This window comes from Brachyhypopomus gauderio, chromosome 2 (genome assembly GCF_052324685.1).
Source record: "Brachyhypopomus gauderio isolate BG-103 chromosome 2, BGAUD_0.2, whole genome shotgun sequence".
Taxonomy (NCBI): domain Eukaryota; kingdom Metazoa; phylum Chordata; class Actinopteri; order Gymnotiformes; family Hypopomidae; genus Brachyhypopomus; species Brachyhypopomus gauderio.
Window position 1 is genome coordinate 7,934,778 of NC_135212.1, and position 26,320 is coordinate 7,961,097.

General features: G+C 48.2%; 1 protein-coding gene across 5 annotated transcripts in view; it reads right to left on the reverse strand.

Annotated features, from left to right (window-relative positions):
- The window catches only part of tspan9a (tetraspanin 9a), a 139,368-nt gene that overhangs the window by 6,496 nt on the left and 106,552 nt on the right, over positions 1-26,320 (reverse strand). For all 5 annotated transcript variants that reach the window (XM_076985749.1, XM_076985763.1, XM_076985756.1 and 2 more), the window contains 4 exons: positions 8,991-9,182; positions 7,764-7,838; positions 1,030-1,131; positions 507-638 (listed from right to left, as the gene is read on the reverse strand). In XM_076985749.1, coding sequence (XP_076841864.1) covers positions 507-638; positions 1,030-1,131; positions 7,764-7,838; positions 8,991-9,182 — 501 coding nt within the window. The remainder of the gene's footprint in view (positions 1-506; positions 639-1,029; positions 1,132-7,763; positions 7,839-8,990; positions 9,183-26,320) is intronic.

The window sequence follows — 26,320 nt, forward strand, 5'->3', positions numbered from 1 at the left end:
GATTGTGGTCTGTGCTGGGGATGTTAGGTGTCCTGTAAAGGGGTTGTGGTCTGTGCTGGGGGTGTTAGGTGTTCTGTATAGGGGTTGTGGTCTGTGCTGGGGGTGTTAGGTGTTCTGTAAAGGGATTGTGGTCTGTGCTGGGGGTGTTAGGTGTACTGTAAAGGGGTTGTGGTCTGTGCTGGGGGTGTTAGGTGTTCTGTAAAGGGATTGTGGTCTGTGCTGGGGGTGTTAGGTGTTCTGTAAAGGGGTTGTGGTCTGTGCTGGGGGTGTTAGGTGTACTGTAAAGGGGTTGTGGTCTGTGCTGGGGGTGTTAGGTGTTCTGTAAAGGGATTGTGGTCTGTGCTGGGGGTGTTAGGTGTTCTGTAAAGGGGTTGTGGTCTGTGCTGGGGGTGTTAGGTGTACTGTAAAGGGGTTGTGGTCTGTGCTGGGGGTGTTAGGTGTTCTGTAAAGGGGTTGTGGTCTGTGCTGGGGGTGTTAGGTGTACTGTAAAGGGGTTATGGTCTCACCCGTTTCCAGAAGACGTTGGTGGTGTTGCGCCCACACTCCTGGTAGTGTTCCTCACAGCAGCGGTCGGGCACCACTTTCTCCTTCAGAGCCTCGTGCCAGTCGGTGAAGCCGGTCACCCCACAGCACTGCCACTGCGTCAGAGAGAGAGCAGGAGGTTGGCATTACAAAACTCTGGGAGAGGGGGGGGGGGGGTCATTCTGGGCAGGGTGGGGTCACTCTGGAAGGGGAGGTCACTCTGGCCATGGGGAAGACACTCTGCGAGGGGTGTGGTACTCTGCGAGGGGTGTTGCTCTCTGGAGGGACGGGGCAATGTGACCCACGTCTGCTCCTCAGGTTCCTAAATGTACTGTTGGCAGCTTTGTGCTTGTTGACATGGAGATAGCCATGCCATCTAAACCAAGTTCTTCCAAAAATAATAGTGCACACAGGCCCAGGGTGGTGATGTGTGTGTGAACACAAGCTTAGGGTGTTGATACACACACCAGCATACAGAGCTGTGTGTGTGGAGGTTTGTATGCTTGCCTCAGCTTGGATGATGTTCCAGGCGTTCCTCAGACCAATGTTGCTGTCTGAATAGTAGAGGGACAGACCATCTTTCAGATCCTGTTTGGCATTCTTACTGACCTGAGAACAGCAACAGAGCCCGGATTAAACCTGGATTAACCACTAATCTCCAATTGACAATAGGAAAGACATTTGACACAGAGAGATTACACTGATGGAGAGATGTCTAATCCCTACTTAAGAGAAAACCCCCTTCCTCTGTCTAATCCATCTACTCAATCTGGTGCCACTTTTAGTCTAATCCGTTTACTCAAACTAGTGCTGCTATATAAATACTAGGTCATTAGATGAGAGGAATGTACTGATCTAGCTCTAAAATAGGGCAGCACTGCTGATGATAACAGAGACAGAATACATGATCATTTTCAGACACATTTTCCACTTGAGTGGACATCATGGTATGATTGTGGGAGATAAATATTCCATCAGACGCCTTAGGGCGTACTCACACTAGGCACGGTTTGCTGGATCCGTGCTGGGGCCCGGTTATCCCCCCTCCCCACTCCCCCTCTGGCCTGCACTCACACTCGCTTCAGCAACCCGGCCCGAGCACGCTTACGTCATCACAACGCCGCTTTATTTGGAAAAAAAAGCGCGCTCGCACAACACTATAGAGCTCATGATTCTCTTTTTATTGTATTTTTGGAGTCGTTTTGGGAGTGCAGAAACACGGTGCAAGCACAGATTTATCGATCATTTAACACAACGATTGTCTGCTAATCGCTTTGCCGCTATGACTGTTTAACGTGAGCGTCGCATCACTGATGTCATGTTTGAGTTCCAGCGAAATGAACCAATCAGACGAGGCACCAAGCGGGCCCGGGCACGGATAGCGCTCACACTAGAAGCGAACCGTGCCCGAGTCCACATGAATCGTGCCCTGGCCCACCTCTTCAAAGCGGGCCCGAGCACGGTTAACTGATCCGGGCCCGGGCACGGTTGGAGCGCTCACACTAGCCAAACGAACCGTGCTTCGGCAGGCAACCGTGCCCGGGCCCGGATCGCAGAGCCTAGTGTGAGTACGCCCTTAATGAGACGTGGAGGCACATAGCTACTTCAGGCAGCTGCCGTGGTGGACAGGAGGAAGCGTGGCAGCCAGAGATGCCATCCTGAGACTGAGACCAAGTCCTGAGACTGAGACCTGAGACTGAGACTAAGCCCTGAAACTGAGACTAAGCTCTAAGACTGAGACTGAGCCCTGAGACTGAGTCCTGAGACTGAGTCCTGAGACTGAGACTAAGCCCCGAGACTGAGACTGAGCCACAACTTGTCTAAGCGGAGAGTGAAACTGCATGAAGATTACAGGTGATACTCTTAGAAATCTCTTTTCTGGATGAACTCCTAACCTGTCAGCTTTAACACTCGTATTCACAGGCACAAGGAACGCTTTGTTCCACTACAAAGAACTCACAAAAGCATCAGAAATATCAGAGATAAAAAAAATCGTTTTCATGTTTAATTAAAAAATCTACAGTTCATAAAACATGTCCTTGGTTGACATCCCAGCATACAATGAAGCATCCAGCCATTCAGTGTGTGTCTGTGTGTGTGTGTGCATGTTTGCATGTGTCTCTGCATGCATGTATATGTTTGCATGTGCGTGTATTTGTGCATATGTGTGCATGTTTGCATGAGTGTATCTGCGTGTGTGTTTGCCCAAACATTTCTACCTGCAAACATGCATATTTACGTATGCATGTCTACGTGAGTGTGCTTATATGCATGCATATGTGTTTGCATGCATTAATGTGTGTGTGCAAGTTTGCATGTGTTCACATGTACTGTATTGCTCCTGTACTGTATTGTACTGATCAGCCTCCCACTCAGACCCCACCCCACCCCGACACACACACACACACACACACACACACACACACACACACACACACACACACACACACACACACACACACACACACACACACACACACACACACACACACACACACGAGGGCATGCTGAATCCCCCATTCTCTGCATAATTGAATAGTGATAATGGCTTGAACTGCTCAGCAGAAAGTAGGTGTCCCACTTACACCCAGAACACTGAAGGTTACAGTCACCTCATCAGAGAAAAGACACAGAGGCCGAGAGAACTGAGAGGGTTAGACCGGAGTTAGGGTCAAGGTTAGGGTCAGCGACAGGGTCAGGGCTACACTGGGGAACATCTGAAGTGCTCCCTTAATAACATGTACAATCAGAGTCTTTGCTGTTGTGCAGAACTGTAATGACCACTGTGCATCAGGCCCAGAACTGCAGGCTTTGCTGTTCTGACTCTGGGACGGCACTCGGAATCCGACCTTCCTGTCTGATACAGTGGGTACTGAGGGGGAATCTGATGATGATGTGTGTGGACAATAACAACCGTGCACAAACGAGGGAGCAGTTCTCGCTTGTAATGAAGCCATTGATCAAATCTAAGTTTATTTGCATGACCTCTGGTAATGTTTAAGAATGCTTAGCAGGAAGCAAACTCACACTCGGTCCAGATGAGCGGCCCGGCAGCACATGCCCGTGTATCCGTACCTCTCCTGTCCTCTCACCGTCAGGTTCTGACATGTCAAAGCAGATTGCGTGCGCGCAGATGTGCGAGACTGCTGAGAGGTGTTTGGACACTGCGGTGGTGTTTAATGGCAAGCAACAGGGCTGGTTCTGACCCCTGCACACTGGTGCTGATATCCCTCACTGGGTTTGGTTCATGCCACCAGCAGCTTCCAATTACAGCTGTATCTTATAATGGGTGAGCCAGATTAAAAACACGTGTGTGTGTGTGTGTGTGTGTGTGTGTGTGTGTGTGTGTGTGTGTGTGTGTGTGTGTGTGTGTGTGTGTGGATATTTCAGTACGCTTTCTAATGGATTTAATTTCAATGTCCAGGATGCCCCACTGCACACGCTGAATCAATCTCTCTGTGCCGTTGTGTGTATGCGAGTGTGTCTTGTGCGAGTGTGAAAGCTCGCCTACTAACTCAGTCTGGGGTCCGCTGAGACACACGCTGAGCCTATGGGGTCTTTCTGTGTTGCACATTTACCAAAGGAACAAAATCAAAAGATGGTTTATGTATTTCAGACTGGACTGTTTAAAATCACTATTCACAAGAAAAAAATTCAAAGGAATTCAATCTTTCAGGACCTATGCAGAATTACTGCCATTGGGACGTGGAACATGTGTGACCCACATCCTCATCCTTCCCTGTAGTTTGCAGTTTGCCACCTCTCTGTATTCCTGAAACACCCCCTCTCTCCTGAACGATGGTGCCGAGCTCCGCCTTGCGCTGGCAGAGTGGGCGGAGCCGTGCTGTTAGCAGGAGACCGTGTGTCCTGCAGAGATCCTGTAATCAGCTCCACCACAGCTCCACCACACAGCCCCATCACTCCCCTGACCACAGTGAGCGTACAGCAGGACATTTAACACACTACTGCACAGACCAAGGTCACTGGTTACAGATGAAACTGGAACGGTGTGAGGAAAGGCAGGTTTATATATAGGGCTTGTACACTCGCACTCACGGTAACTCAAAGTGCTCAATGCCAGGCAGGACATATAACTAGGGTTGGATCTCACCCTGGACTGGTGGGGTTCTAGTAGGGTTGTTTTTGGGGGAGTTCTAGAGGTGTTGGTTTGAGGGGAGTTCTAGAGGTGTTGGTTTGAGGGGAGTTCTAGAGGTGTTGGTTTGAGGGGAGTTCTAGAGGTGTTGGTTTGAGGGGAGTTCTAGGGGTGTTGGTTTGAGGGGAGTTCTAGAGGTGTTGGTTTGAGGGGAGTTCTAGGGGTGTTGGATTGGAGGGAGTTCTAGTAGTGTTGGATTGGCGGTAGTTTGAAGAGTGTTGGTTTTGGGAGAGTTCTAGGGGTGTTGGCTTGAGGATTCCAGCTTATCCTGACATAAGCCCTATCCGGACGGGATTAGTTTTTCAGGGGGACGTCTGTGAAAAATATTTCACCCTTGTACTCAGTGATAAAACTCTTGCATCCGGACAGCAATTGAAAAAACAGGAGGACCCGTGAGTTTTTGGCTTTCTCGGTCACATGACATTGCCTTGTCACGTGATAGCATGTTTAATAATGTCACACTGCCAACTCTGATGATTCCTTTTTAACTTTTAACTTTACTACTGTTCAGTTCAGCATTTAAGATCTCCGTTTAAGTTAAGCTATTTTGTTAAACCAATACAGAAAACACATTATAAAAAATCGCTAATGAATGTAAATAGCTAAATAAATCCGTTAAATAAAATAAAATAAATCCATTAAAAAATCCAGTAAATCCATTTTCGCTCGCCGCTGTCTTTACGTGGATCTCCGTGAAAACGCGCGCCCAACGTGTAACTACGGTGCGTGGCAGTGGACATATAGCTGTTTTATTAAACGCGAGGTGATGCATGTATAAACTCAGACATGTGGATCCGGACGGGACTAAAATTACCAGACGACCACGGAGTACAGCGAAAAACAGTAGGTAATTCCGCCTGTAATTTTCTCTGAGGACGTCTGAGAAAAACACGGACATGCTCGTTCCGGACGGGATTAAAATCACAGAGGACCCCCCGTAAAAGAGAAAATTACCCCAGGACCCCCTGAGAAACTAATCCCGTCCGGATAGGGCTATAGACAAGCATTGGGGACATCACTAGAGTCCTGGTGCACTGGTGTAGTAACCCCTCTGAATAACCTCAGTGCTGCTGGTGTTCAGAATGTGTGCGGGTCAGGCTGACAAACTGCAGCACACGCTGCCCTCGCTAAGCCACATCTACAACCCAAAATAAAACGCTACGGGCTTAAGCTCTCCTTAAGCACAGGGCAGACAGCCCATGGAGGGGAGGGATTAAACTCTGCATACATGCTCCTTCCACTACACTTCTAGAAATTATATTAATTCCTAAGAATAACTGGCAGTTCTTTAGTATGTAATCAGTGTTGCTCTGACCTAACGGTGCTGAGAGGCAGGAGGCTCACAGCCCTGATCTGTGTGTGAGCTTCCAGCAGAAAGCACCTGCTTCCACTCCCGGCTCGTACGGTTGCGTTCGGCAGGGTTCCAGCTCAGTGAGGTCACGAGCGTAAGGATGGATGCTCTAATCTGGTGCCTGGCCTCCGCCATCTGTTGTAGTCAGATGGCAGGTCACCACAGGGCCAGCCCTTGTGTGTGTGTGTATGTGTGTGTGTGTGTGGTGGAGTGTATGTACCACACTGTAATGTGCACTCTGTATTCAGGCAAGACCGACTGCAAGCATACGACAAGCCCTCACTGTGCAAAACAACCCTCGATGTCATTCTGTTGCCGTGACTACACATAGCCATTTCCTGACTATAAGGGACTATAAGGGAAAATCATTATGTGACAATTAAACAATAATTACGGTTGTCTATGGTAATTAGCTATGATAATTAATGTTTGTGATTGGTAGATCAAATGAGCAGCTGAATTACAGCTCTATCTGATTGTTTCTGACTACATTCCTTTTCTCACCTGCTCTTAACCCTAACCTAACACTTAACCCCTAAACCTAACCTAACCCTTAACCCAACCTAACCATTAACCCCTAAACCCAACCTAACCCTTAACCCCTAAACCCAACCTAACCCTTAACCCCTAACTCTAATCTAACGCTTAACCCCTAAACCCAACCTAACCCTTATCTCCTAACCCTAACCTAACTCTTAACCCAACCTAACCCATAACCCCTAACTGTAACCTAACCCTTAACCCTAACCTAACACTTAACCCCTAACCCTAACCCTCTGATCACCTCTGCCAGGCAAGACTCCAGTCTTCCCATCTGCTCCTAACCCTGACCTAACCCTTAACCTTTAACCACTAACCTTGGAGTCATTTTCATGTCCATAAGGAAAATGAAAACACATACACCATGTATCTACCACACACATACACCATGTAACACACACACACACACACACACCACACACACACACACACACACACACACACACACACACACACACACACACGCGCCAGAGGGGGCATCTTCAGCCTCCACAGTGAGGGAGGGTGAGCTCCTCTTAGGAGGTCTGCACCACAGTCAGCAGCATCACTACATCAAACCCTCATCTGGGCGCTGCTCTCAGTGCGAAGAAGCTCTTTAAGTGAATCTAGTGCACCAGGGTGAAGTGGGCTTAACAGTCAGTGAAGCTAGTGCACTAGGGTGAAGTGGGCTTAACAGTCAGTGAAGCTAGTGCACTAGGGTGAAGTGGGGTTAACAGTCAGTGAAACTAGTGCACTAGGCTTTGTCAAAGGAGACAGCAGACTCCCTCGTGTCACTAATGGGACAGTAATCCCGGAGGATTAGCAGACAGTGCAGTAGTGAGTGGCTCACTAATCTCAGACCCGACTATGGGGATGAAGCCCTGAGGTGATGAGGTCAAACCTCCTGAGACCGGCCCAGTTTAGAGGTGTCCAGTAAAACATCACCTGACTGCAATTACTCAGCACCAAGTGGTCATGATCAGGAACCACTGTGTAGAGAGACCTTTGGCATTTAGGTAATTCCTAAGGCATGAGAGGTCACCCGGCTCACATGATAGCGGTCCTCGGTAACCACGACGGACATCTGTCAGAGCAACACTGGAATGATGAGTGAGATGAGACTCAATACCGTACCAGGGAGCAGCAGTGTGTGTGTGTGTGTGTGTGTGTGTGTGTGTGTGTGTGTGTGTGTGTGTGTGTGTGTGTGTGTGTGCTTACCTCATCTGAGTACACGAAGAAGAGGATGAGCAAGATCAGCTCTGCCAGCAAAATAATCATCAAGACGATGAAGAACTGAAACAAATCAAGAGTGAGAGAGTGAACAGGAGGAGAAGGAGAAGGAAGAAGAGGAAGATGAGGAAGAGGGGAAGAAGGAAGAAAAGGAAGACGAGGAAGAGGGGAGGAGGAGGAGGAGGAGACAGAACCCTGTGGCTGTTCAAATGAATCACACTACAAACTCACTCACCATCTCTCCCTCCCATTCACTCCTTCTGCTAAATATTTCTCCAGCCTTGTACACAGCGTGTGCGCGTAAACACGAGCTCAGAGAGCTCCACTCCCATCTGTCCACACTGATCTCAGCTGTGTGTGAAGTGGAGCCACATCTCCAGCTGGAGACCACTTGTTTAGTGAAACTGTAACACTGTTCTACTTGATTAGTTTATTACAGTCCTTCACTATTACACAGAAAACTTTTTTGTGTGTGTGTGTGAGTGAGACAGAGAGAGAGAGAGAGAGCGAGAGAGAGAGAGAGCGAGAGAGCAAGAGAGAGAGAGAGAGAGAGAAATGTTGGATGAGTTACATATTTCTGTTTGGGTCATTCTAAATAAAACCAATTCTAATTAAGGGTCCATGTAAGTGGATTGAGACAGAAGGAGATCTCTCTGCTGCCGGTGACTGAGAGCACTAAACACTGGTATTAAAGTTTTGGGTCTGCTGTTTGATACAATACTTGCTTATATTGCTGTTCATTTTGGGCAGGATGGAGATACTGAACAATTCATGAACAAAACGTTACGCTACAGAAAACTCTGTTTCAGTTTCAGTGTAAAAATGTCACGAAATAAATGTAATAAATGTAGGTGAACAGGTCTGAAGTCATCAACTTTTCAAATAAAATGTGAGTGGGGTGTTTTGGAGAGGGAGAGAGGAACTGAGGGTGAGTGTGTCAGAGAAGGAAAGATATGAGCGTGGACAGGAAGCCTGTGGTTCAGGCTCTGATCTGCCTCCTGGCCCTTGGTCTTCTTAGGATGGAGCACTCATCTAACCCCAGGCAAAGACTCCCCTAAAGACCTTGATGTGACACTTAACCACTCAAACAAGTTCAATGGAAAGACTTTCAAATGTATTCAGGCAATTAAGGTTTATTTAAAGAGGAGGAGGTGCAGGCATGTTTACTGTGGTGGTGCATTCTGGGATGGGGTGTGTGGGCGGGGCTTTACTCACACTTAGGAGCAGGCACTTGTTTTCCTTGATGGCGCCTATGCAGCCGAGGAAGCCGGTCACCATGACGATAGCGCCTATGGCAATAACCAGGTTGGCAGCGGACAGGGAGGGGAAGGAGGGGGAAAAAGTGGCAAAGCTGCCCTGAGATACAGCCAACCAAATCCCCACGCCCAGCAGGCCACAGCCACACAACTAGAGAGAGAAAGAGAGAGGTGGGGGGGGGGGGGGGGGGGGGGGGGGGGGGGGGGGGGGGGGGGGGGGGGGGGAGAGAGAGAGAGGGGAGAGAGAGAGAGAGAGGTGGGGGGGGGGGGGGAGGGGGGGGGGGGGGGAGGGGGGGGAGAGAGAGAGATTCTGTTTACATAAGAGTACTGCAGAGTGGTGACAGATTGGTTTTTCTTCCACAGGCATCATTTCCTTCCATTACAGCAGCAGAACAGCAGCGTGGAGGTCAGGAGGAGGTGCTGGTAGTTTCAGCAGCGTGGAGGTCAGGAGGAGGTGCTGGTAGTTTCAGCAGCGTGGAGGTCAGGAGGAGGTGCTGGTAGTTTCAGCAGCGTGGAGGTCAGGAGGAGGTGCTGGTAGTTTCAGCAGCGTGGAGGTCAGGAGGAGGTGCTGCTAGTTTCAGCAGCAGGGAGGGTAGGAGGAGGTGCTGCTAGTTTCAGCAGGAGGGAGGGTAGGAGGAGGAGGTGCTGCTGAGGATTTAACACGTGTAGCCTGAGCAGGATGCACTGTAAAGAGACATGTGTCTTACATTCTTCCTCCTCGACACACTGAGCAAATACTGCTGTGTTATAATGAAATCCTCCGAGAGGCGCAACCCCCCCTGGAATTACTGCCCTCCCTACCCTGGTCCTCCCTACCCTGGTCCTCCCTACCCTGGTCCTCCCTACCCTGGCCCTCCCTACCCTGGTCCTCCCTACCCTGGCCCTCCCTACCCTGGTCCTCCCTACCCTGGTCCATGTGGGGTAACAAGGCAGCCTACACATTACTGCCATCCTGAATGTGAGTGAACGGACCAAGCAGAGAACGGCAAGGGATTAGGGGATTGAGACGTATTTGAGAGAAAGTGTGTGTGTGTGTGTGTGTGTGTGTGTGTGTGTGTGTGTGTGTGTGTGTGTGTGTGTGTGTGTGTGTGTGTGTGTGTCAGGGGTAAAAAAGACAGGTAGGAGATGTGATCAGAGAATCCAAGTTGCCAGAAACGTGGAGAACAGGTTTCACTTTCTGCTAATGAATTGAAAGTGAAAATCCTCCCCACGAACAGTCACACACACACACAAAAACATACATATACTCACACACACACACACACACACACACACACACACACACACACACACACACACACACACACACACACACATACACACACACACACACCCCAGCAGTAGCAGTTCACCGGCACTCAAAGTGCATTAATGCACATGATCATTAAGCCCTAGAAACCCTGCAGCCCAGTCCCTAGGGACCCAGGTCCCTCACGCGGGTCTCAACACTCTCACATGATGAATATTTAATGTTGCCTGCATACAAGCTAAACGAGCTGACTGAAGGACCAGGCGGTGGTCAGGGCGGTAACGGGAGCTCTCCACGCTGGCGTGCACATGGTCCTAGCACCCTCAGCCGCCCCGGCCAGGTCATCTCTGCAGTTGGACTGCATGAATCCTCTTTTGGTAGTTTAAGAGCGGCTGTTAAGGGTGTGCTTGGCGCAGGACCCGTTCAGCAGGCTGGCTGAGGCTTAAATGTCCCCGTTATTACCAGAGTGGCCAGACGGCTGAGGTTGTAATCAACTACAGAGAGGCTGTATCAGTCCTGCAGCTCAACTCAGTGACACTGTTTATATACAGTGTCATCTCAGCTTCTGTAGTTTGACATGCCTCATACACAGGGATACCCAGTCCTTATTAATGTAAAATGTACAAATTTTGTAATATTTCTTCTTACAGTTCTTTGTAACATTGGATCTAGGCTGGCTACATCATAGTGCCTATGTTCAGCCATTATGTAAGATTTATATGTGCAGCATCTATTGGTGGTTGATGATAGACTGGTAGTGTCTTTCTGCTCTGCTCAGGCAGTCAGACCACAAACAGCAGCATCGACCACCTCAGTGCAGAATACAACTCAGGGTGGAGCAGTGTTCTCTCATCTGACTCCCAAAGCCTCATCTATGATTGAAAAGAAATCCAACACCATTAAAACTCTTGAAGGAGGATCCTGGAGAAGGCCAAGATCATAGGGGGGGGAGAGAGAGAGAGAGAGAGAGAGAGAGAGAGAGAGAGAGAGAGAGAGAGAGAGAGGGGACAGAGAGAGAGGGGGAGAGAGCACAAAGAGAGAAAGGGAAGGACAGAGAGGGAGAGAGACAGATTGCCATTAAGAATGAAGATAACCCCCTGGAAGCTTTGTGAAAGCTAGTGTGGAGGAAAATGCGTGTTAGATTAATGGGCCAGGGGGTTAGGATTAGGGGTTAGAGAAAAACAAAATAAAAATGAATTTGAAGTTCAGTTCATTCTGGAGCCAGTAAACAAACACATCCAACCATCAAGCTCAAACTCTCCCTCCTCACATCACTACACCCTTCTCACACAACCCTACCCACACCACCCCATTCACACCACTCTCCTCAAATCACCCCCCTCTCCACACCCTCCCCATACCACCGTCCCCACACCACCCCATTCACACCACCCCCCTCAAATCACCCCCCTCTCCACACCCTCCCCATACCACCGTCCCCACACCACCCCATTCACACCACCCCCCTCTCCACACCCTCCCCATACCACCGTCCCCACACCACCCCATTCACACCATCCCCCTCTCCACACCCTCCCTATACCACCGTCCCCACACCACCCCATTCACACCACTCTCCTCAAATCACCCCCCTCTCCACACCCTCCCCATACCACCGTCCCCACACCACCCCATTCACACCACCCCCCTCAAATCACCCCCCCTCTCCACACCCTCCCCATACCACCGTCCCCACACCACCCCATTCACACCACCCCCCTCTCCACACCCTCCCCATACCACCGTCCCCACACCACCCCATTCACACCATCCCCCTCTCCACACCCTCCCCACACCACCGTCCCCACACCACCTTCATTCTCCTCCTACTTTTCTACTTGATATTTTCATGTTTATTACTTTCAGTCTTTTTTCCTTTGTTCTTTAATCCAGTTCTTCTTGTAAAAGTAGGTGATTCATTGGCTGGCTAGCTGCTGTAAGAGCAAATAAAATACGCAGGCTTATGATTAATACTGTTAAATACCCCCCGTTAAATACCCCTCGTTAAATACAAACTGTTTAATGCATACCGTTTAATACCCACTAAGAGTGTCAACTACCCATCACTCTACCTGCAAACAGTAGTACCTGTTTAGGCACGCACACACACACACACACACACGCACGCACGCACGCACACACACACACACACACACACACACACACACACACACACACACACACACACACACACACACACACACACACACACACACACACACACACACACACACACACACACACACTCACTGTGCTAATGGGTCGTTTGGCTTGGCTGATATCTGAAGGGAGTACAGATTATAATGGGCCTATAATGGTTATCCAGTTCATTATCCAGTATGATCCTGTGCTAACCTGTCAGACTGTTTTACTCACCACCAATCACACACAGAGGCTCTGATACACACCCACACACACACAGAGAGGACATCCAGAGACCTTTATATTTTATTTAGGCTTATCTTAAGCTTCAGGTATAATTTAATGGCTTTCAGTGCCTCGTATATGTTTGATGAGCCTTTTAATGTAAATATTCATAGCTACATGAAAATGATTTGCATAAAAATACGATTTTAAAAAAGTAACCCTATTCTGCATGGCGGAGTCTTGATAAGGATTCTGCTACAACTGCCATTTAAACCCCAACAGTCCCCTGTTCTCTGTGTGTGTGTGTGTGTGTGTGTGTGTGTGTGTGTGTGTGTGTGTGTGTGTGTGAGAGAGAGAGAGAGAAATGGCTCAGTTCTCTTTGTTTTATAGGATTATCAGTAGTGATGGTTATGTTGAAGTGTTTTCATGCCATGTTGTTAGAGCTGCGGGTGCTGTGAGAGCAGCTCAAACACACACACACACACACACACACACACACACACACACACACACACACACACACACACACACACACACCTGCTGACTGCTGGGAGATGAATATCCCCCAGCAAAGAAACCTGCTGCACAGCATAAAAACGCAGGAGCTGATACCTCCACCTGAAGGAGCTGTTACCTCTACCTGAAGGAGCTGATACCTCCACCTGAAGGAGCTGTTACCTCCATCTGAAGGAGCTGTTACCTCTACCTGAAGGGGCTGTTACCTCTACCTGAAGGAGCTGTTACCTCTACCTGAAGGAGCTGTTACCTCCATCTGAAGGAGCTGTTACCTCCATCTGAAGGAGCTGTTACCTCTACCTGAAGGGGCTGTTACCTCTACCTGAAGGAGCTGTTACCTCTACCTGAAGGAGCTGATACCTCCATCTGAAGGAGCTGTTACCTCTACCTGAAGGAGCTATTACCTCCATCTGAAGGAGCTGTTACCTCTATCTGAAGGAGCTGATACCTCCATCTGACGGAGCTGTTACCTCCACCTGAAGGAGCTGATACCTCTACCTGAAGGAGCTGTTACCTCCATCTGAAGGAGCTGTTACCTCCATCTGAAGGAGCTGATACCTCCATCTGAGGGAGCTGATACCTCCATCTGAAGGAGCTGAATACAGAGCAACACTGGAGACACAGAGGCAGCAAAACCACAAAACCCATTAAAGTGCAGGATGAACAGACCCTTTCTGACCCATCACCATCCCTCTCTCCCTCCCTGCCTGCCTGTTGTTGTGGGGATGTTGTAAGGATGTTGTGGGGATGTTGTAGGGGTGTCGTGGGGAAGTGGTTGTGGAGCAGCTGTAGTGTTTGTTGAGGATGAAGGGCACAAGGATGAAGATGGGGACGAGGGTCAGATTTCCCATCACTGCTCAAGGTCAGTTTAGCTGAAGTTGTATAGCATGTACTTCAATAACCCAGAGAGAGAGAGAGAGAGAGAGAGAGAGAGAGAGAGAGAGAGAGAGAGAGAGAGACTCCCAGCGCTGTCACTCAGGGTAATGTGGTTTTGTTATTCCACAGGAGTCTTGTGGTCCAAACAAACAAGGCTTTAAACCCTAAACCTAAATCCTAGCCCCTAACCTAAACCTAAACCCTAACCTAACCCTAAACCCTAACCAGTGCTGATGAAGGGAAGCGTCTGCTTTGGCATGACGTAAATATCAAGGCCACCATGGCAAAGCCTAACACTTTAGTCAAAACCCGTGGTGCAAATAATTATTAAATCCTTAGTTCTGAATGGCGTCTATTGGTTTGTTAAATGGGGAACTCCCTCGAGCTGGGACACAGGACAACATGATTGTGTCCCCGCAGCAGCATGACACCCTTTTTAGGGTCATTGATTTAATGCTGAAATAAAAGAGACATCTGTAATGGAAGATATAAAGGTTAGCGCTTTGATCTAAGAGATGAATGACATTCCATTATCAGCAGAAATCCCACTCAAAGGTCCACTAAGCCATTATGACGTGCTGCCACGCTAACCTGGAGGGGCTGGACTGTCACATCCTGTTAGGCTGCAGGCTCTGCAGCAACATTTGCTGAGATGAATGTTGTTCATATAAAAAGAAAGATTCTTACACTACACACCGAATGAACATACTATGACATGAATGTAGAGGTTTTGGAGATTAAAATGTCTCTTTAATACTGTGACTGAAGCAGAAGGATTAGGCCGAGTACATGGAGTATGAAGTATGAAGTATCATCAAGTTCATGATTCTTTTTCCTTTTAGCTGCCCAGCACCCGTCCTCTCAGCCCAGACTCAGACCATCAACCCGATCCCAGCCCAACACACACCCAATCCCAGCCCAACACACACCCAATCCCAGCCCAACACACACCCGACCTCAGTCCAACACACACCCGACCTCAGTCCAACACACACCCGACCTCAGTCCAACACACACCCGATCCCAGCCCAACACACACCCGATCCCAGCCCAACACACACCCGATCCCAGCCCAACACACACCCGATCCCAGCCCAACACACATCCGATCCCAGCCCAACACACACCCGATCCCAGCCCAACACACACCCGATCCCAGCCCAACACACATCCGATCTCAGCCCAACACACACCCGACCTCAGCCCAACACACACCCGACCTCAGCCCAACACACACCCGACCTCAGTCCAACACACACCCGATCCCAGCCCAACACACCCGATCTCAGCCCAACACACACCCGATCCCAACCCAACACACCCAATCCCAGCCCAACAGTCATCCCAGCACGTGTCCTAAGCTCCACCACAAGTCTGATTAGTTCCTGCGTCTGAATCACACCTCCATGGACACTGGCCTAGCTGCACACACCACCTGCTCATCAACAGCAAGCATCCCATAAGTCGGCCCGATGTGTAGACTGCAGAAGAAGATTATTCAGTAAAGCAGGCTGTTTTGATGCAGGACAGTTTCTCTCAGCAGCTGTGGTAGACCCAGTCTCTGCAGCACAGCGCTGTGCCACGCCACGCACGACACCCACGGATATACAGAAGACGGGGCTTAGAAACTGATCCCAGAGCAGCTGAGCTGGCATATCTGACTGAATGAATATCCTGTAATGGAGTGGGGGTTATTTTCTTGGCACACTTTGGGCCCCTTAATACCAGTTCATTTAAACACAACTGCTTACATATCATTTCTGACCATGCCCATCCCTTTATGGATAACGTGTCACGATATCGTGTGCTCACATGGCATCCACAGTCACCAGACCTCAATCCAGCTGAGCAGCTTTGGGATGTGGTGGAATGGGAGAATCCAAGTATCGTGATTCCAGTATCCTGGTTCCTCACAGTCATCATAGCCCAGAGGCTCATTCAGGACCTGCTCTTTGTTTGTCTTCCACCGCCTCTGCATTATTTAGCACGGGCACCAAAAGAAGCATTCACCCAGCTCAGCCTAGACGCCCGTGTGGCAGAAGGTTGATGAAGGTCTGTGTGGGCAGAAGGTCTGTGAAGAGTGAAGATGTTGCTACAAGTTTTGTATTTATTAACCCTTCCTCTCCTTGAAGTTCTCTGCACATGCCTAACAGTAGTAGAACTCGCTTCTACAGCAGGCAGTAGGACCTTGGAGAACCATGAGCTCTAACTGACCACCATGTCATCCAGCAGGGAAAAGAGCAGCTTGTTTAACTGCATGAACCCACCTGCACTGCAAACAGAGAAGAGGCCAGGAGGGCATGTCCATCAAAGGTGTGGCCATCAGTGGGAGGGTGGGGTTTCATCACTCTCACAGGAGTGGCCAGCAGGGGGAAGGCGGGGTTTCATCACTCTCACAGGAGTGGCCAGCAGGGGGAGGGCGGGGTTTCATCACTCTCGCAGGTGTGGCCAGCAGGGGGAGGGCGGGATTTGATCACTCTCGCAGGTGTGGCCAGCAGGGGGAGGGCGGGGTTTCATCACTCTCGCAGGTGTGGCCAGCAAGGGGAGGGCGGGGTTTCATCACTCTCGCAGGTGTGGCCAGCAGGGGGAGGGCGGGGTTTCATCACTCTCGCAGGTGTGGCCAGCAGGGGGAGGGCGGGGTTTCATCACTCTCGCAGGTGTGGCCAGCAGGGGGAGGGCGGGGTTTCATCACTCTCGCAGGTGTGGCCAGCAGGGGGAGGGCGGGGTTTCATCACTCTCGCAGGTGTGGCCAGCAGTTTCATCAACCACAGCTCCCACGCCAGTGCTAGCAGTGCCACGATACGTGTGATCAGCAGATCAATGCCATTCACCTCATTCCTGTCTCCACCATAACTATGAATGTGCAGGAGGGTCTCATGGAAAGCTGAGAATTTAAAACTCAGGTGGAATGAGGATAAGAGGATAATGAGGATAACAGGTAGCCTGTTAGCATATCAGAAGCACATCAGGTGAAAATTCAACAGACCAGGAATAAGCCAGCAAGGGTCACACAGCTGCTGAAGACATCAGTCACTTTGCCAATTACCTGGACACTAACCAAAACGACTGAGACTTATGAATAGGTAATGGAAAAATTCCTTCATGATTCTGTAATTACATCATGAGAGCAAGCATGCTTTCAGGGAAGATGGACAATGTTAACAAATATGTGTATATATTCCTTCCTAGGAATGTAATGAACACAAACCCTACCAATGTTATGTTGCATATTATATTACGCAGTGCTGCAAGACTACAAACACTAAAACACTAATACACTAAAACACTAATACACTAAAACACCAAAACACCAAAACACTAATACACACACCCAATTAACTCTCTGTGCTGCATCACTGTCTAGTCAAGGATGGAAATTCACCATCAAGGAAACACAATCAATATTCACTTTGCATTACACAGTGAACGACTCTTTCTTTCTCTTCCCGAGGTGAATAATTAGCCAGTAGACTGGAAGACATTCTTCAGAAGACAGAGAGGGGCAGGTGGAGTGAGAGATGCTTCAGTCTGTGGGCTGTGCAGAACCTCAGAGAACTCACTGTGCACACACACACACACACACACACACACACACACACACACACACACACACACACACACACACACACACACACACACACACACACACACACACACACACAGAACTGTCTATGTGCAGCTGAACACATCTTTAGTCACAGTTCTAAGGTGCCTCACTAGTCTCCATTGAAGGTTGGAGAGTATGTGTTGAAGAACAGTACACTGAGGAACAGCTCACACCCTGAGGAACAGTACACTGAGGAACAGCTCACACCGTGAGGAACAGTACACTGAGGAACAGCTCACACCCTGAGGAACAGTACACTGAGGAACAGCTCACACCGTGAGGAACAGTACACTCAGTGATTCCTGCTGCTCTCTGGTCATGCTTTCATCCCATCATCCTTTCATCCCATCATCCTGTCATCCTGTCCCTGACTTCACTCTCTGAGCTCACAGTCGAACACACTGATGCAACATTTTGGTATCTTGCATTTTTTAACAAACACACAGACACCTACTCAAATATATGTCCAACAAGCACAAATGACCCCTGTAGCGTTGTGTAATGCACATTACTCAATGCTGTACGCCAGGGTTTTTCAAACTCTGGGTTGCTCCAGAGTTTTCAAACCCTTGGATGGGTCGCGAGCCAAAAAAATGGGTCGCTCAAAAATAAATGTTAATATATTTAATAAATTATTATATTAATGGATTATACTTTTGCGAGTGACCGTAGCGCGCGACTGCGCGAACAGTGGAGGCATTTATATTTGGCGATTGATCGCGATATGATACCCCCCCGTCAACAACTTACGTTCGCCGCCCAGCAAATATATTTTTTTATGTTGGCTGGGTCACGTGAAAATTAATGGACAAAATGTGGGTCACCAGAAAAAAGGTTTGAAAAACACTGCTGTACGCTATAATTTTTTGTGTTTTATAGTATATATATTTCATTACTTATCTATTACTTATTTACTTATCTACCCTTGCATAGACTATGGATCAGTCACTTTTCCATTTCACTATTGATTTGTACCAGCTACAAATTCACATGTGATGAATTAAATTCTTGATCTCTCCTAAATGTGGATAATTTCTGTTTGGATGGAGAGAATGATGTGGAAATGTTAATGAAGCATCAGACAGAAGAGAGTCAGCAGTTCAATCTTTCAGAACTATTCACAAGTCCTAATGAAATGGCCAGGAAGCAGGGTGATCCCCACAGAAACCTTCAATGAATCTTTTTATTGAATCAAATAATCAAACCCAACCCAACTAACAAAAGTACGAATGAAAAGAGCTTGTGTAATTCAAATTTCAGACTTCACACAGAGACGCTGGCTGTTCCCCACACACAAACGCCTGCTGTTAAAAAAATGTGTACTGTCTTTGAGCTAACATCTCTCCCATGCCAGGTTACTTCAAGGAAAATGCGTCATCATATGCGGAAAACTGGAGTTATGAAAGTGAACGAGCTACAGTGAAGGAAAGTAGAGAGAGAAAGACAAAGACAGAAAGAAGGAGAGACAGAAAAAAAGGAAGAGCGAGGGAGAGAGGCAGATTGCATGGTTTATGAGGGGTCTCCTGTGGCCTGGCCTGTGATCTAATGTGGTAATTAAATATGCCTCTTCCTGCCCTCTCTCCCTGCTTACTCCCACCTCTGAGCGCTGACCTTTGACCCGAGTAAATGTCAGGTCTTAATGCCAACATCGTGGTGCAGAAAGGCAACTCGGACCCTCCTCCCTGCGCCTAGTGGAGCTTCTACCGGACCTTTAACTGCCAATCCTCCGAACACTCCGCCCCACCATGACTCGTCTGTGCCACTACGCCCACAGAGGTGTGGCGAGTGTAGAGGTTGGGGGAGTGACTGGTCAGGAGTGCAGGTTTAATCACCATGCAGGTTTCCAGAGCAGCTGTGAGCAGGCCATCTGTAGGACCTGTAGGACCGTAGGAGTGTACAACCCTGCGGCTGACACCGCGCGTCAGCCTGTGCAGTTATGTCCGGAGTGCAGCTGAACCGGTAACGTGATACTCGGGGTGACCTCCACGGCAGAGCGTGTGAGAGGCAGGGGTCTGATGGCCGAGGAGCAGGCAGCTATTAAACTCCCACGCCAGCCCTGATGTCCGCTGCTCATGGAAATGAATCAGCGGGGTGAGAGAGAGGAATCGCTGCTAAGGGGCAGTCGATCTACACCTCAACTCTTCACACATCCTTCTCTGGCCATATCGATAATGTCAAATGGAAGAGTGTTAGAAGGCCAGGCAGGGTCGCACCAGCCTGTACTGAAGCACAGCATCACTTTATTTTCCTGCTCGGAGGTGAGATGGCAGACACAGAACGGAAAGGAATGAATATTTATGGATTGCGGGTCTTTCCTTAGAATGACCTGGAGGAAATCAATACTCATTGTATTCACTACCACGGGCTGCGAAAAATAACAGCAAGCCTTTGTTTAAATCTTAAACCCACTCACGTTTGAGCTGTGTTTAAATCTTAACCCACTTAAATTTGAGCTGTGTGTTTAAATCTTAACCCACTCAAATTTGAGCTGTGTGTTTAAATCTTAACCCACTGAAATTTGAGCTGTGTGTTTAAATCTTAACCCACTCACATTTGAACTGTTTGTTTAAATCTTCACCCACTCACATTTGAGCTCTATGTTTAAATCTTCACCCACTCTCATTTGAGATGTGTTTAAATCTAAAAGCCAGTCACGTTTGAGCTGTGTGTTTAAATCTTAAACCCACTCATGTTTGAGCTGTTATTTTAAGAGTCTTTTTTGTTCAGTCCTTGCTGCCTCGGGTAAGACGAGACGTTTAGCACTATAGAGGAGGCGTTGCCGACACAGTGAGGGGGCGGATCTAGGGCAGGACTGCAACAAACTGACCAACACCATATCAGGAGTTATTGTGTCTCTTACACACACACACACACACACACACACACACACACACACACACACACACACACACACACACACACCCACACACACACACTCTCTCACACACACACACACACACACACACACACACACACACACACACACACACACACACACACCACTCTGCTGCTGTCCAGGGTGTCAGCAAATTAATCAATGCTGATGATCTGTTACCAGGTACGTGTGTGTACATGACCAGGTACGTGTGTGTACACATGCAAGAAGTTGCTCATATGGAAATGAGTCTCACATTTAATGGCCCTGACATGAAGAACGTGAATTATCCACATCCACAAAGACACTAACAAGCTCTAAGCCTATCCCACAGGGAGGAATGAATAAACAGAAACATTGAAATTGTGGTATTTTCTGTAAAGAATACAGAAGTGTCTTCAGAAATGGTGGTGAAATCGGTTTGCTAATTTTAGCTGTTTTTTGGGGGCTAATTGACAGGTCAGATACAGACATGCAGCAGCTGTGCAAGATAACACAGTTCAGGACTTACAGCACATGAACCGGGGGGAGCCAGCACAGCCTGGGATATAACCCCACACTTCAGCTATAACCCCACCCTTCAGCACCGCAAATAACGTGATACGCTCCACCAGACTCGCTCCACCCGCAGTGAACCGGCCCTCATCTCCATGGCCGCTCTTCAAAAGTGTTTGCTTTTGAAATCCAGGATGGAAAATATCGTCCTGCCCTCGCAGAACAACCTTAGTGCCTCCGGAGGGAGCCTGAGGAGGAGGGGCGGGTGTTGAATGACCAGACTGTCCACTGTTATCTGTGCAACTGGTGTGATCCACTCTGATGCGGTCGGCTTGGCCACAGCTGCGGTCCATTCCCGTGGTATGAGGCGGGGCCTGTGCCACCCGATGGAGATCAAAGGCTCCATCATGTGGTGGGCATCCAGAGCTCAGGTCTGCAAGAGAGATCTACTGACCCCCGGACAGACATCAGAGAAGCCCACTGACTCCAAAGCAGGCATCCGAGAGAGGCCTATTGACCCCAGCACAGACATGAGAGAGGCCCACTGACCCCAGCACAGACAAAAGACCCACTGACTGCAGCACAGACTTGAGAGAAGCACAGACCCTAGGACAGGCATCAGACAGACCCACTGACCACAGCACAGACATAAGAGAGACCCACTGATCCAGACAAGGCAAAGTTTATTTATGTAGCAGCTTTCATACACACCAGCAGTTCAAAGTGCTTTACACAAGGGAAAAAAGAAGCTTATGATGACCTGAGATCTGTCATAGGTCAAAGGTCATTGGGCAGATTCCTGTCTGTTTATAGCCGGCACTTCATGACCTTTTGTCCACAGCTCAAGACCACAACGTGATAATCAGAAGATGCCAAGACATTACGTGCCATGACCCAGATTAGGCTGGTGTTGTTGCACAATCCATACTCCATGCTCTTAATCCATACTCCATGCTCCTAATCCATAGTCCTGATCCATACTCCATGCTCCTAATCCGTACTCCATACTCCTGATCTGTACTCCATACTCTTGATCAATACTCTTGATCCATACTCCTGATCTGTACTCTTCAGATTTCAGTTTACCAAACAAGTTTGAGTTTGATGGCAACCTACGCTGACGGTTTGGCATGTTTATTTCTTCTGCTTGATGGTGGAACAATTCTACAGAGTCAAAATGCCTAGACTGCAATATGGTAAATGAGACCACCACAGCGTGGCACTACGATTAATAATTATGGCAGCAATAAGCCGGGTCCCTGGAGGAGAACAAATGGACCCACGGAGGAGGATGTGCTGTCCTACACAGTTTAGTGTTGATCAGTGTGTTTTGAAATCATTAGACAGGGTTGAGGTTTTCACATCAGTAGCAAAGTTAGTTGCATGCAGCAAGTGTCTGTGGAGTGTGACGTGTGGAGTTTGTGCAGATGTGTATGCACTGTGTGTGTCTACGCATGTGTGGTGTGAGTTTGTGTAGTGTGTGTATGTAAATATGAATGTCAGGAGCAGGGCTGTGAGCAGCTTCACGTCTGTGTTTCCCAGGCCTGACTGGCTGGTTCCTGGGCCTCAGTGGTCTGGAGACCTTAGCCTACATCACTCTGTAAGGTCAGTCAAAGTCCAGACAGACTCCCAGCTGAGAGCGGGTCTATTTAGAGCCTGCAGGGCTGCATGCTTCACAGAGCTGCTCTCTGAACAATGGCATGACAGCATTGCACAACTGTGGGCAACAAAGTTAAACCTGCATGTCTGTAGAGAGACCATCCCTGGCCCGGCAGACTGTCCCAGCAGGTGATGCCTCATTACCACATGATGTAGTCAATCAGTGACACATCACTAGCGATAATAAATACTACTGAGCAAGTAGTACTATTTAATACTAGTCTACTACATACTACTAGTCTACATGCAACTAGCATACTGATTGGGCCCCAGTTCAGCTTGCAGTATGTAGTCTGCAACCAAATTACATTTGTCCACAATGTGAAAGACAGCTGTATGATGTATTACTTGTCCCAAATATTCCAGTGACCAGAGCTATATTTGTGGTGTACTGTGTCCCATCATACAACAGGAAACGAAAATCTTTCCCAAGTGTGCAGAACCTTCATACATACACAACATCGCGTAGTATGGTTTGTTTTTACCCACATACTGGATACTATACTGCATACTACTGATGGGTGTGACAATGACAAAGCTGGAGGTAGAGCTGCAGGTGGGGGTTAAGGTGTAGGTGGGTGGAGGTGGAGCTGCAGGTGGGGGTGGGGTGCTTGATCTGTGGCTACCGCCCATGGGTTTGACATTAGATGTGTTTATTTGGCTGGGAAAAGAACAATCCATTCTGACTGTCAGGCCAGGGACTAATGCATCTGTTCAACCCTGACCTCAGTCTGTGTGTGTGTGTGTGTGTATGTGTGTGTGTGTGTGTGTGTGTGTGTGTATACGTGGGGAAAGGAAGGTAGGCAAACAGGCAAAGACATTTTGTTTCTCTGTAAACGCCTTCATTAATGAACTGTCAGACCATCCAGCCTGCGTGTGGGAGTCTGAGCAGAGCAGTCTGGGACAGGTGATCTGAACCACTACAGCAGATTTAAGGGATTAAAAAAATGAGGCCATTGAACCTCTGTAGGATGATCTCTTCATTCTGTAATATATACAGATCATAAATGACAGAGACAAATATGTGTGAGCCATTTCAGTGGCTAATGGCCATATGACCACAAGACTGATGATGCAGATGTGGATTGAAGTGACCACACCAGAGTGTCAGGAAGTGCAGGCGTGACTTGGCTGGATCATGTGATCCAGGCTGGAGAAATATAAAGTGAGAATTAAAAAAAGGTTTGGAAGTGAAGGGTTTAGTCATGGGCCATGCCCCTGATCCTTGACCCCTGGCCCCCGACCCTCGGGGATCACAGTGAGGAAGAGTGGATCACAGTGCATCGAGGAAGACTGGATCACAGCGAGGAAGACTTGAGGTCTCCTTCATACACAAGATACTTAAGGAGATACCTCGGAGTTAGAGTTCACTTAGAGAGTCACAGAGTGAGACTACGGGTTGAGAGGGTAATCTCAGAGAAAGTACCTTCTTAGAGGGGGAGAACAATGAGACGTCTCAGAGACAGTGTGTCCACTTAGAGGGGAGTCCCAGAGACAGAGAGAGTACCTTTAATAACCTCACATCACATCTTCACTTACATAGGAAGTGGGTAAGAAGATGACCAGCGTGAGTGTATCACAACACAAACGAATGCACAGGATGTGATGTAATAAAGACCAAGTGAGGTCATAGAGCTGAAGCTAATGTAAATGTTAAATTGAATTCAGATCAATAAATAGTTGGTTAGTTAGACAGTTACATGTAGAGACTTACATGTAGATAGCAAATCTGCTTAGAGAACCATAAAATATAATATAATATAATGTGTTGGTGGGATCCTAAAATAGCTTCATGCTGCAGTACAGATGCACGTAGCATGCCATAGCTAAGCTAAATATGAGCGGGTAAACCAGTCTTCTGCTGGTAATATGACCTCGGTAAAAAGAGCATTCTGGGTCAGACGGGGAAAGACCGTGCTCTCATCTGTGACCACTATTGACTTCTACGTTACTGGACCCAGAACTTATTTTAGGTTGTTGTAGCCTGTGAAAATGATATTAAATAACCACAGAGAATCTAACAGGATAAAAGTTAAAAGTAAAATTAAATGATTACCACCACAATTGCATTACAGTGGAAACAGCAGGACCTGAACACCAAAACACTCTTTGCAGTTGACGACACTCAAATCTCAAATTCCAATAAACCCAATCAGGCTATGACTGCACTTGTTAGGCCTCCTCCATCCCACCCCCTCTGAGTCCCAGTTATTAATCACAGCCCCAAAGAGCCCTCTCCTGAGTGCCATGTCCTGGGCTTACACCTAACCGCCATGTCCTGGGTTTACTACTCACCGCCATGTCCAGGGTTTACATTACCAGTGGGATGCAATTACGTACACAATTCTGTCCAACATATGACAACTTGGAAACGTTAACCATAAATGATGTAGCACTGACAAACAAAATTCACATGCACCAGCAGCTGTGGTTGGATATAGATTTTAATAATTCATATGCAAGTAGAACAACAAAGTACTATGAAGGGTTGTATGACTACTCATCAACAGCAGTTACTGGAGTAACAAACAGCTTTAGGAGGGCGTATGAACCCTGGACTCCCTGTGCTCAGACACTCCTCATGCTGTGCAGACTCAGAATGGAGGGTTCGGCCCACTGTCTCAGGCCCGGCAGCTGTCACCGGGGACACGACGGCTCTCTGCCATCGACCGCGGGCCTTTGGGAGACATCGCTGTGGCCGGAACGTAGCTGGACACTGCTGGGTGTCTTGTGGCTGACTCAGATCTGTTAAGGCACTCCTGTGATCGATAGCTCATCTATCAGGCGCAGGCACTCTGACAGAGCCCCATCACTCCCCAGGGCCACATTTCAGAACTATATTTGCCTGCTGACATCGTGCTACATCCACGAGCATCAGAGCTCACCGCCACATTCCCTGGATCCACTACACTTCCATGAACCGGCGTTCGGAGAAGCAGCAACCTTCCTGGTGGAGAGTTCTCCACACACAGCTCTGCAATGCTCCTGCCAGACCTCATGCTAAGACAGTCAGAGAGAGGCATGCTGAAAGATTGCACTACTGCATAATTAAACATGAGCAGTTCTGACCGCCGCTCCTCACATGCAGAACGGCTTCCTGGGAATGGAGAGGGAGCTTACACCCCTGCCGCAGTACTGACACTTACCCCAGTACTGACAGTAATCCTAGTACTGACAGAAATCAAAATACTGACTTACCCCAGTACTGACAGTAATCCCAGTACTGACACTAAACCCAGTACTGACACTAATCCAAATACTGACACTAATCCAAATACTGACAACAATACCAGTACTGACACTAACCCAAGTACTGGCACTAATCTCAACACCAACTCTAACCCCAGTACTGACAGTAATCCCAGTACATGGATCACATCCTGGGCACGTGTGCACCACAGTTCACTAGTGTGTATGTGTGTATTCTCACTACATGGAAGGATTAAAAGTGGAGGGCAGTGAGTGAAAATCACAAATGGAAAATTGGCGTTCACTATACAGGGAGGAAATATCCTTATAATCACATCCATACAGGGAGGAAATACCCTTATAAACACATCCATACAGGGAGGAAATATCCTTATAAACGCATCCATACAGGGAGGAAATATCCTTATAAACGCATCCATACAGGGAGGAAATATC